This window comes from Typopeltis vanoorti, chromosome 1 (assembly GCF_054136105.1).
Source record: "Typopeltis vanoorti isolate ZY-2024b chromosome 1, IOZ_Tvanoo_1.0, whole genome shotgun sequence".
Taxonomy (NCBI): domain Eukaryota; kingdom Metazoa; phylum Arthropoda; class Arachnida; order Uropygi; family Thelyphonidae; genus Typopeltis; species Typopeltis vanoorti.
In genome coordinates this window covers 142,541,128-142,553,197 of record NC_143549.1, presented here as the reverse complement: position 1 = coordinate 142,553,197, position 12,070 = coordinate 142,541,128, and the positions used below count along the sequence as shown (strand labels likewise).

The 12,070-nt window shown below is 34.5% G+C and overlaps 1 protein-coding gene across 2 annotated transcripts in view; it reads left to right on the top strand.

The window, feature by feature from the left end:
* The window catches only part of LOC150110494 (uncharacterized), a 317,332-nt gene that overhangs the window by 104,788 nt on the left and 200,474 nt on the right, over window positions 1-12,070 (top strand). For both annotated transcript variants that reach the window (XM_090399521.1, XM_090399529.1), the window contains one exon: window positions 3,637-3,759. In XM_090399521.1, coding sequence (XP_090255647.1) covers window positions 3,637-3,759 — 123 coding nt within the window. The remainder of the gene's footprint in view (window positions 1-3,636; window positions 3,760-12,070) is intronic.

The window sequence follows — 12,070 nt, the reverse complement described above, 5'->3', positions numbered from 1 at the left end:
ACTGCAGCAATGCAAGAGAAAGCCCAGTGAATTCTTTCAATAGACAGGTATAAAAATTGAGTTTCTGTTTATTTACATAAATATATCTGAACCAAATCCTATTGATACAGAATCACAATATGGCACACAAGGCATTGATAGCTAGTGGAGCGTTTCACTCACGAAATGAATCGAACGACATCGGAAGAGGTATCGACTAAATCAGATAGGCGTTTAATCGAAACAAAGTCCGTAAAAAAGATATGTTTAACGAAATAATAAACTGAAATATTTTGAGTTCGCTGCGTTTGTCATGGGGTAACAGTACAAAGATCAAGGTTATCTGTGAAGTGTTTCTTTTGCGGACGTGCATTTTCCATCTATCTATGAAACCCGCTGTTTTGTACCGTTAAAAGAAAAAAGGTTGCGGAGAAAATGCAGCTTTTCAAGAGAATGAAGAGTTATCCCATTTCAGCGATGTTATACAAGATGCACTGAATGAAAATTCTCCAGCAGTTTGAATGAGAACAGAAAGTTTAATTCATTGGTCTTCTAGATCACTCAATTTAATACTCCTTAATTTTTCTTCTTCTGAGTTAACATTAAGGTACTGGGTACTGAAAAGCTGGTGAGGTAGGCAGTAGAAATGCTAAGGTAAGGTAGGCAGTGTAGAAATGATAAAACAACGCATCAAATGTCTTATAACAAACGAAGCATATGGAAACTTACTCATACGACTGTATTATGTCAGCCTCTGTCCACTTTGGTGTGTGTAACATCTTTGAAAATCCAGCTTATTAAAATACTCTACACAAGACATTGCTTGTGTAGAGATCTAATAACTTTAACTTCCACAATGAAAGATTGATAAAACGAAAGGAATTCATTGATTAGATTTAGCCAGAATCTTTTTTCCCCCTGCTAATTCTACAGTTGGACGAGTAGACATCTTTGCAATAGGCAAGTAGGGTTTTATACAAGAAAACAAATCGGGGTTTTAATCATACAATTAGAGTAATCGACCACTGAACACACGCAGGCATATACAAAGAAATTCTATTTAAAATTAAGAAGACGACACAGCCTATATACACTTAACTGCGTAGATGATAACGGGTGTAGCATTATATGGAACACTTTTTCTTATTGGCAAACTATATATATATAAGAGATAAGCCGAAATTAGAAACGTTTGTGTGTGTGTGTGTGTGTGTGTGTGTGTGTGTGTGTGTGTGTGTGTGTGTGTGTGTGTGTGTGTGTGTGTGTGTGTGTGTGTGTCAGATAGAGATCCATAATAGGCTACTTCTTGGATGGAGATGATACAGGGAAGCATTAGAATCCAAATATCCTATATTATTGCCACTTCAATATTGTTGCAGCTGTTCGCAGTTGAATCCAGAAATTTTTGCAGGACCGCTCACGTTTTGGGCGTCCTGTTAAGATTGCAATAGAAGCTACTGGGGGAAGAAAAATATGACTGCCATGTCGTTCTGTGAAGCTCTGGGATGCAATTCGCCAAACACGTTCAGGCCTACTAAAAATAGGAGTATTGCTCCTGCATGACAATGAGAGACTATATTAAGAAAATGGAGAAAATTCAAGACCTTCAGTGGAACTTCCTTCAATATCCACATTACATCCATGATTCCCCTCCCAGGCAATTTTCGCCTGTTTGGCCCACTGAAACAGCACATTAGTGGCAAACATTTTGCTAATGATCACAAGATTGAGGGTGAGGTTTGGCGTTGAGAGCAGACAAATGATTTTTTGTTTTATATATATATCTGGAAAAATATACGAGTAAATTGTATGAAACAAAACCAGAAGATATTACTGTAAGTGTATCTGCGAGCTTTAAGGTATGAAATTTGTTTACCATTGGAATTCCAAGGCAAAACATTGTGTGTCCCTATTGAACAACACAGCATGGAATTAGGGAATGCAGCAAAGCAGGAGGATGGCTACATTTATCACCGTTCACATGACACATTTCTTGTTTTAGACATCAACTTCGATGTCACGGCCACCATTGCAGGCGATACATCACGGCAATTGTGTAATCAATCAGATGTGTGTGTGTGTGTGTGTGTGTGTGTGTGTGTGTGTGTGTGTGTGTGTGTGTGTGTGTGTGTGTGTGTGTGTGTGTGTGTGTGTGTGTGTGTTGCATTCTTAAACTGCATTATCATCGTAATTACGAATCTCTCCTCTTTTCTTTGTGTAGACTCTCTTAGCCATAGTTTTCAGAAATTTAAGTTAGCTAGTCCTATTTCAAATATCACGCTTTGCAATGCAACCCACTTCGATAAATATCAAATCTACTGTACATGAAACTGTATTATGTCAGTTACATGACAGTAGAGAAAGGAATGCATGCAACAATCAGCATGTTCCGGCCAATGAAAACATAAATGGAACTGTCTCTATCCGTTTGTGATAATCTGGTAACAAAGTTAGTAGTAACTGTGTTAGCAATGATATATATTTATAAATAAATCACTTCATATTCATAAAACGGAATGAAAACCACGTCATACTAAATAAATCGCCAACATTTTACTTGTTTTGAAAATTATAGTAGTAATATTTCTCTTTTAAGATTGCATCATTATAATGCATAGTAATTAAAGTTATCTTTTTATACTTATTGAGATGTGAGCATTTATTTGCAATTCGTTTTGTTAACACACAAACATATATATAAACATTCTTTTCTCGTAATTATGTTTCCTTTTGCTAAAGTTTGTGCAATCATTTAGTTGACTATCGTGAACATAATCTGAATAGCCTTCTGCGGCGCACGCTAGTATAATCTCTATTATTTATACGTTTTACAAAATGCCGTCTCTTTCTATAGCGTCGTTTCTCTAGAAATAAAGAGAGAAAACCTATATATTGTTTCTGGCATTGGTCCACGTAAGGACATAAATAAATGTATAGATAGTTTATAGCTACATATATCGTTCCCTTAGAGCTCTTTAGAGAAATAAATTCCAGGAATACATTCACATAAAGAGGAAGCTGCTACGGAGGAGTTATCATACTGCATCTGCCTCTTTCCCAGGTAGCCTACAGCAGTGTGTACCTTCGTGCCAACTTGCGTGCTTAACTCATGAAATATTTACGGACAGGACATTTTCAACTATGGAATGCCAGATGGAGGTTTTCATGATGCATAAAATAGAAGGAACATCTGTAACGTGACATACATTCCTATCTCTATCTATCTATCTATCGTTTTTTTTTAAATTTCTCTCTCGTTACCTTTTTTCTTTCTTTCCCTCTCACTATCTGTTTCTCTTTGTTCACTCTTGGCGTTTTCGCCTCTCTCTCTCTCTCTCTCTCTCTGTCTATGTATTTGCAGCTTAACAGGAACACAATAAAAATTAGAATCGTTTTCCTCATTCTTAAATAGGCCATGTCTTGAAGAAGCTAACACTTACGTAAAACTACTTCTTTAATGGATGAGTGAGGTCTTAATGCAAACAATCCTATTAAACACTGAAACAAAAAAGAAGGTGAGTGATTTCTAATGCTTGCTCTGTGACTGTCAGTTCGATAGAAAAGGTCGACTTTTCATTGAATTTGTACGATTGGTAAACATCTTGTACGAATTGTGACTTACTTCAGTAACAAAGAATGACCTTTATGTCCTTGCAGACGTCAACCGTTGCAGCATCAACAACGGAGGCTGTCAGCACATCTGTCTGGAAAGTCACGGAAGTCTCCAGTGTCGCTGCAAGCCGGGTTATAGGCTAGCGGAAGACGGCAGGACTTGCGAAGGTAAGATTTTTTTTTGTTGTTGTTAATTTATTTTCTACTTTCTTTCATCGAGGTCAGATTTTATGAATGTCTCCGGCTTGATAGGCAGCGGAAGGAGGCGCTAGTGTAGCAATGCGCAAATGCTTAGTCGCCCGAGAAACGGAAAAAGACTCTTCCTGGAGTAAAATGTCCGCTATTTGGGCTAGAAGGAGTGTCCCTTCGGATTTGACGGCCGTGAAGTTTGAACTCGAACTCTTCAGTTTGTTGCCACCAACTTTGCTGATACCAGAAGGGGAGGTGCTCAGCATACGTAAGTGATTTACTGCATGCTATCGATTATCATTAATGAACTTTCCTAATTGTTGAACTCGTCGTTAATAATTTCCGAAAGTTTCGGTAATTATTTTGGAAGTGTTTTTTTATCTCCCCCCCCCTAATATCAGCTCATGATTTTAGCAGTTATAGGTTTCTAATCATTCTAACAGTTTAAAATTTTAAAAGTTTTTTTAGCAAAATTATAACCATTTTCAAGTTATTTCTATTTATCAGCTACGAAGTTATGTAATTAATTTATAGCTGTTGTTTTTTTATTTATTTTTTACGTATACTATTTGTAAACTATGCGTTTATTTATTATAAAACTTTGTGAACAGTTATGGTTTACTCTACCTAGTTTGTCATTAATCATTAACTTTTATCCATAACTCCGAATCCTGCAAGTAAATCAGGAAAGTATTATTTAACCCCCCAAGGTGAATAACCGAGTTTCGATTGCGATATCGATTTGTGGCATTGCCACAAATAGATATAATAAATAACAAATAAAAAGCCTATTCAGTGATTTTGTTTTATTTTCGTTCGATCGAATCTTCCATTTTTATGCTCTTCTGTCGAGTATATCCTATATTGTATAGTACTTTTTAAAGTTATTTAGACACGTGACTGAAAACACTAATACTTAGCAAACAATGTGTGTGGGTAAGTATTTGTTTAGATAGGAAAGTAAAACGTATTTAAACTGTCATATGAAAAGTCTATCCAAAGTATGTAGGTGGAAAAGTTAAATAACGCCTGATATTTTACACATTCTGATCCTAGACACACAAATTCTCCAACCAAGAAAATGCACACAGTTGGATATAACAGACTGATTTAGAGGCGTAAAATCATTATTATTGCATTTCCTAGAACATAGAGAACATTTTCCTAGATCATACCGTTGCCGACCATCGAGGGTGGTAACGGTATGATCCTAACAAATTTGACCAATTAATCCCTCCCATACAATAATACGAGTAACTGTAACTCTCCGTAAAAATCACAGTATCCACCCGGTTGAAAGTTAATCCCAAAACTTAACCCAGAAACCCAGATTAAGTGAGGAGTGAGAGAGGTAAGTAATTTGATATTGCTAAAGTGGTAAGACAAAACGGATAAACGTGATAACACGAGATTCTCTTCCCTTCTTCTGCCTCTTATTCGCCTTCATACTTATTATCTCTCTCTCTCTCTCTCTCTCTCTCTCTCTCTCTCTCTCTCTCTCTCTCTCTCTCTCTCCATCCCTCCCTCCTTCCGTTTTCTTTCTACTGTAATAAATTTTATTTTCATTTTTCATATTTAAAATATATTGTCATTACGTTTGTCTACACACAACAATACCAATATGTATCATAACATTGTTATTGACTATCAGTCATCTAACTAATTTAGCTATCAACAGTAATAAGTAATGATCGTTTACAGTAATAATATCAGTAATATAATAATAGTGCTATTTGCAAATTATATCTATCAGTACCATTCATCAATATATTTATATTAACTGTTTTTGTTGTTATTTTTGCGTTACAAATATCTGTTTTGGCAAATCTGAATCCTTCTTTTTTATTTCTTGTTCAGGTTTTCTGTCATTGGTGATTAGACTTCCAAATATATAAATCTATCTACTTGTTCTAAGGGATAACGTTTTTAGAATATGTTTGGGTTTTTATCCATCGTTTTACCTATGATTATCATTTTGTTTTCTACGTGTTCAGTATTAATTGTATGTGTTTAGTTTAGAAAGATGTTGCATTTCTTACAATTTTTCGATTTCTGAATCCACATTGTTCTTCAGCTATTATATTTTTTATCACGTTTTGACATCTGTCCGATATTATTCTAATAAATAATTTCAGGTCATTGCTCATTAAGCTAACTGTTCTTTAACCATCACATCTTAGTAAATTTGTCTTGTTTTCTGGTATTGGAATGTTTATAGGGTTTTTCATAGTTTTAGGCACGATATCAGTTTAAAAATGTAACTGGATTTTCCGTTGTCTCCTAAATTTTTAAGCATTTCATTTATAACTAAACCTGGACCGGGTGCTTTATTTGTTTTCAATTTTAAGTACTTTTCTTATTTCTTCGAATAGAATTAGAGGCAATCTATTTCATTCTCATTCGTTTTTAGATCTTCCCTTGTCTTTAATATATTTTTTCGAGTGTTCTAGGATATCTGTCTCTTCAAATATCTTTTTCTTCTGAATTCGTCAGTGCCTAGTGGTTTAATACGGAGATGACAGAATTTTCCAACCGTTAACTCGGATTTTTCATTCGACATAACATACAAACTGATTTAAGAACACACTAAATTTTTAAACATAATATACACAGCCGTTAGTTACTATGGCTTAATTATAAACAAACAACCAAATTATATTAATCATTCTTAGTTCACATTAATGTTATTATGGATGCCCTAATCTGTTATTAACACTATATCAATTAGCAATTACATAAAGGCCGAATTGTAGCCTCGACTCCATTAGATTCTGAAAACACTCCATTCGTATCCAACCCTAGTCAGCTCCATCAAAGTTGTCTGTGGTGTAATCCTGTAATCCTACCTGGAACGAGATCCTTTGACAGATGAGGTTAATCCATGATACTCAGTAATCATATTGTGCGTTTAATATAACAAGCATATCTCATCACGTGACTTTGTTCCAACAGGCAATGTCTGATCATCAACCTGATCATATCGCACTATCGTGACAAGAGTGATGCATATTGCATCATGATTCAATACATCACTCTGATCATAATCATGACAACATAACTTTCGGTCACTTTCTGGTCAACACTAATTCATTTGCTTCCATATTAAGTGGAAGAAAATTAAATCTTTTGATTTTGTATTCATTCATAAAAGATATGCTACCTACCAAAACAAATGCTTCCGATTTCAGCAAGTTGGGCGCAGCTACGCATATGCAGCTTTTGTGCGGTATAAAGAGATCATCGATTTGCTTGAAATTCATTTCGATCTTGGAATTAAGAAACCGAAAACAGTTAACAACATTTAGACAACAGAATAATCGGATGTGAATTGTGTAAGATGTCTGCCAGTGCTATTGCTCAAAAATTTAGCATTCTAGAAATGTACTCCGACTGCAAGGTACACGACCGATCTGAAACATTGACTGCTAGGAACAGACATTCGCCGAGTACATTAGGTTTCCATCTCGCATTAGAACTCAAGAATCTGTGCAAATAAACACTTTGAGGATATGTAGCAATCTGAATGTCATGAATTTTAAGGGAAGAGGCTACACCCAATAAGCCTTTGCTAACGACCAGAAATACACATTGCTGACTGGCATGGGTCAAGGCACTCCAAACCAGAGCCGTGAAGCGAACCAATATTGGTCCTTCGTGGATGACCAGTCCCACTTCACGCACTTCCAATCCGATGGACTGTAAGTGCATGAAGTGGCAGTGCAATGATAAGTGAGTTGCGTGTGGTGATATCGATTAGGTGTACTGAGTACATATGAATCATGGAATCAGAATCTACAGCATTGACGTTCTACACAACTATTCGTATCCCACATCAATGTAATTTCATGGCACTTCTTTCAGAAATACTCCAGCACGCACAATACTCCATATCATAAAACAAGGATAATAAACACTCGGTTTGAGGAGAATAATATCGGAGCAATGCCTCATCAACACAGAACTGTTGCCTGAATTAAACAGAATATGTATGGTTAAGAATTAGAAATCATGCTTAACGCGCTGCCAAGATGTTCTTCTCTATTAGTGGATCTTATTAATGCATTTAAAGGACTCAAAATATCACGACTTTCTAACCAAAAGTTACTAGAAACTCTTTCAAGCACTTGAAGCAATTATTAGCTCCCCCCCCCAAAAAAAAAGACGGTGTAGTTAATTACTAATTTCTGCGAATAAAGATTTTTTTTAATATCTGCACATGTTCTATGACTTTTGGTAGGACAGTGTATTAACTTTAAATAAAATGAAGACTAAAACATTTATTACACATATCACGAAAAATCGTATTTATACACATATATTTCAACTATTTGGCTTTTTAATTATGAGAACTAAAATGGTAAAGTATAACCAACCTTTTCATTGTTTCTCCGTTTCCCACATAAATAATTAAAATTATTTGTCTTTCTTACCAGACTTTATCTCTCCAGCAATACCGGTTGTTAATAGTTGCAATCTCTTCCTGAGAGGTTGAGACTATCGCCTAAGTTACTGAAGGTCTCAAGTGGTTTCAAAAAGCTCCATATTGAATCTCTAGATCAGCATTTGGGGATTATTTTAAAAAATATAAATAAATAAATAAACGAAATAAAGAACAATAATTAAAAACCTTGCTAACGGTACTCGTGGTGTCACGTGATACACCGAAGTAAATCGAGATTATATCATGATAGTGTATTTATATGATATTCCTATGAGTGAATTAAGAATGGATCTGTAAATAGCCGAAACACGCTACATGCTAAAAAAAGTTACAAGTGAATAACAGTCGTCTGAATTCTTTAATATTTCTCGCGATGGAATTCATATGCAAACAAGGAAGTGAGTAGAGGTGCATTACTGCTGAAAAACTGAATTTCGACTTTACCGTGACTGAATAAAATATAACATAGCGAGGAATGTTTCAAGAGCTGCGGCAATGCCAGCTACAGGTTTTATTTCTTAAAGGCTAAAGCAGTCGAGTTTATTCTTACAGTAGATGCAAGTCAAGCGATGCTCTTTAAACATATGAGGAATTCAAATATTGATATTATCCTTGCTATAAGTAATATATGCTCCGACGTAGAAATAGGTACGGAATATGCCTGAAAAAAAAAGCAAATAACAATTATTTTTACATCCCATTTGAGTTGATATTTTTGATAAAGATGTGCAGGAAGTTTTTGCATTGCTTGCTGGTAAATGCAAACATTATGAATGTAGATTTCAGGAAAATAACAATATTGCATGGTTTTGTATATTTATCCGCATTTCTCTCAGCATCTTAACAGAAGCACTGGAGACAAAACCCCTGTATCAATTCTTCAAATTCGTGAAATGATCTAGATTAGGAGAGAGTTTGGTTTGGTCTTGTTTATTGGAGTTACGGGTGAAGCAACTAAGAAAAAGAGATCAGTATAATTATGTCTGTTAAATGCATATACTTTTTTCCGGCATGTTTACCTGTTTTAAAGCGGAATGAAAAAAAAAAAACTACTTAACAGGAAGGGGGAAACATCTCGCGTCAGCTTGACATCGGATAGCGTAGTTGTTTGTAGCTGTGAAGTAATGATCTGATGTAAAAGTGGTTTTCAGAAGAGGGTTTCGTAGCAAATACAAATTTCCCTAAGCTAAACAGATGATATAATTATTGTATGGGTTATTCACGCATTTGCTTATTGTGATGATGATGATACACACACATTTTTCAAGGAAGTGCTTCAAAGGAAGACAAACATCAGACAGGACAGAATGCCTGCAAGCAACATTACACTGGCGGGATTATACACATTACTTTTAATTATTATACAATCTTATGTTATCTAGCGTTATTGTCGTTGTCAAGATTATTGCATAAATATAGTTTTATATAATGGTACAATGGTATAATGTAAATAAAATAATTTTATTTAACAAGTTAATCGAATTCACTCTTTGATTTAATTGTTAGTTATTGATAATGAGTGTAATTTTCGTTCCTCGAAGCAATCTGATGATTTGATATCTGATAACGCTAGAATATTTTAGTGAAGAGTTTATCAACTTCTTCAATTGAGTGACAGTTCCATGAACACTTGTCTTCATTTAGCGGTCTTCGAAAAGCGGTCTTCATTCATATGCATTAAAGATTTAAGATATCTTAGGCCGAGTATAAAAAAAGAATGTCCAACATAAAACACAATTAAATGTAAGCTCGTTTACTCCAAAATCTGTGCCCAAAATATGCAATAAAAGTGGATCACAACTTTCATCCAATGGAACGAAAGATGAAATCTTGATCCTGAAGCACACAATATTACCATTCCAGCGAAGAAACAAATACATTAATGAAGCACTGTGCATCGTGAATAGGCGGGTTTGTACAATGTGATTCAAAATACTTAGAAAATAAATTTTTAGAACAGCTTCATTGGGAAGTCAGAATGCCGATCGCTGGTATTCTTTTTTCCATTTCAGAATAATATTTATCCTAACAGGAAGAGATATATAGGAACTATGAATATCAATCTTCGTAAACGACTCTCTAGAAATTTTTTACATTAAATGTGCTAGAAAAATCCTGTAAAATATTATAGGTATACTATCTAAATAAACAGTAGTTCATTTTGTTGATATAAATACCATAAAAGAAGGAAGCATTAAAACATAGCATCCCGATGAGTGAGTAAGAGAAGCCATTTAGCCATTTTAGATGCCCTCAAATATTTCTGTACAATGCAAGAAAAGCATTCTAGCTTACTAAATCTGCTGCTGAACAATATAAAGAAGATGCAAATGATGTCTGGCAATCAATCGATGAAATTGTATTTTACTCATCGTGATACCAAATTGCAATCGATGAAGTTTTATATATTGTTTACATTTTTTAAATAATATCCTTAAACGTTTTAAACCTAGAAAGGGGTGTTATGAATTCTGTTATTAGATATTATGCTGTTCCTAGATATTTAAGAATCGTAATCAAGGGAATAATTCTACAAGGGTCGTTTCTTGTCTCAGCCTATTCCTAAAGGATTAGTAACTAATTAAGTCTCTCAATCAAGCCTTGGAAGTTCTCTCCAATCCAAATGGCACTTTCCCGGTCTTATGATTTGTATTTTACCAAGGGAAAGAAAAAAAGAATAAAGAAAACGTTAATTTGTCTGAATTAGAATAATCGGTAGTAAAATATTTCCAGAAAAATTCGTGATTATTTAAATTATGTTGTACTCATTTTGAATAGCATCATATTTAAAGAAATCTTACTCGAATATTAATTAATGAAAAACTCTGATCTTAACTGAAGATTTTCAATATCTTAGTTAAACCAGTTTTAGAGATAAATACTTTTTAAACATTTCATATAACTTAATGATTAATTTTTTTAAGGAACTAAATTATAGTAGCGCGTAACCTTCGATTTATTAATAAATATTTTGAAAAATATTGGATAATTTTATCATATTAATTTCATTTATTTGGAGATGATGCTCAGTGCATATTTCAGAGGGAGGAACATACTCAAGATATTGATTTGAGGCTGAGTTGAGTTGATTGGAATTATAGCCGAAGCAACCATGTCTGAGTCCAGTTTATATCTGTTAAATGCATGTGTTCTTCAGCTGGTTTACCTGTTTTGCAGTATGAAGCACTCGAGTTTCGCACGGCAAAACAGGTTAACATACTGCAATTCACCTTCAATTGAAAACCCATTCTAAGGATTCTATGAGTTCCAATAGAGGAATCGAATCCAAGTCTTTCCAAATGAATATCGCAACATCCTTATGACTGCTCTATGGAAGAGCACTGATATTTTGTACACACCTCTCTGGTATGAATACGGACTAAAACTGTTAGATAGTAGAACATACTGCTGCACTCAAAGCCACTGATTCACTTTTCACGATCAGCATTATTGAATTCAATAATCGTGTACATAGCAGCGGAGAAATATAACCTGCATCCGGAAGTATCACCTCGATACTAATCGAAGTTGTAGATCGCAGCTCACTGAGTTTTCTAGAGTTATCTTTAAAAAAACACGTAGAATTCCCAATGGAAAACACAGTGAAATTCATCTGAGAAAGGATATCTATTCTCAACAGTCTACGGTAATTCTAAAAGACAGATATATATCCTTGTGCATCGTCCATTATACATTGCAATCTCTTTATTCTCTATGAACTTTGATAATTTTTTTGCAATGGATGTCTTCTTGTTGTGAATTGCATGTGCATCCAGAATAAATGCATATCGAAGTACTAAATTAATTCTTTAAAATCAATCTTAAAATTAAATAAATTTCCCTTCAAAC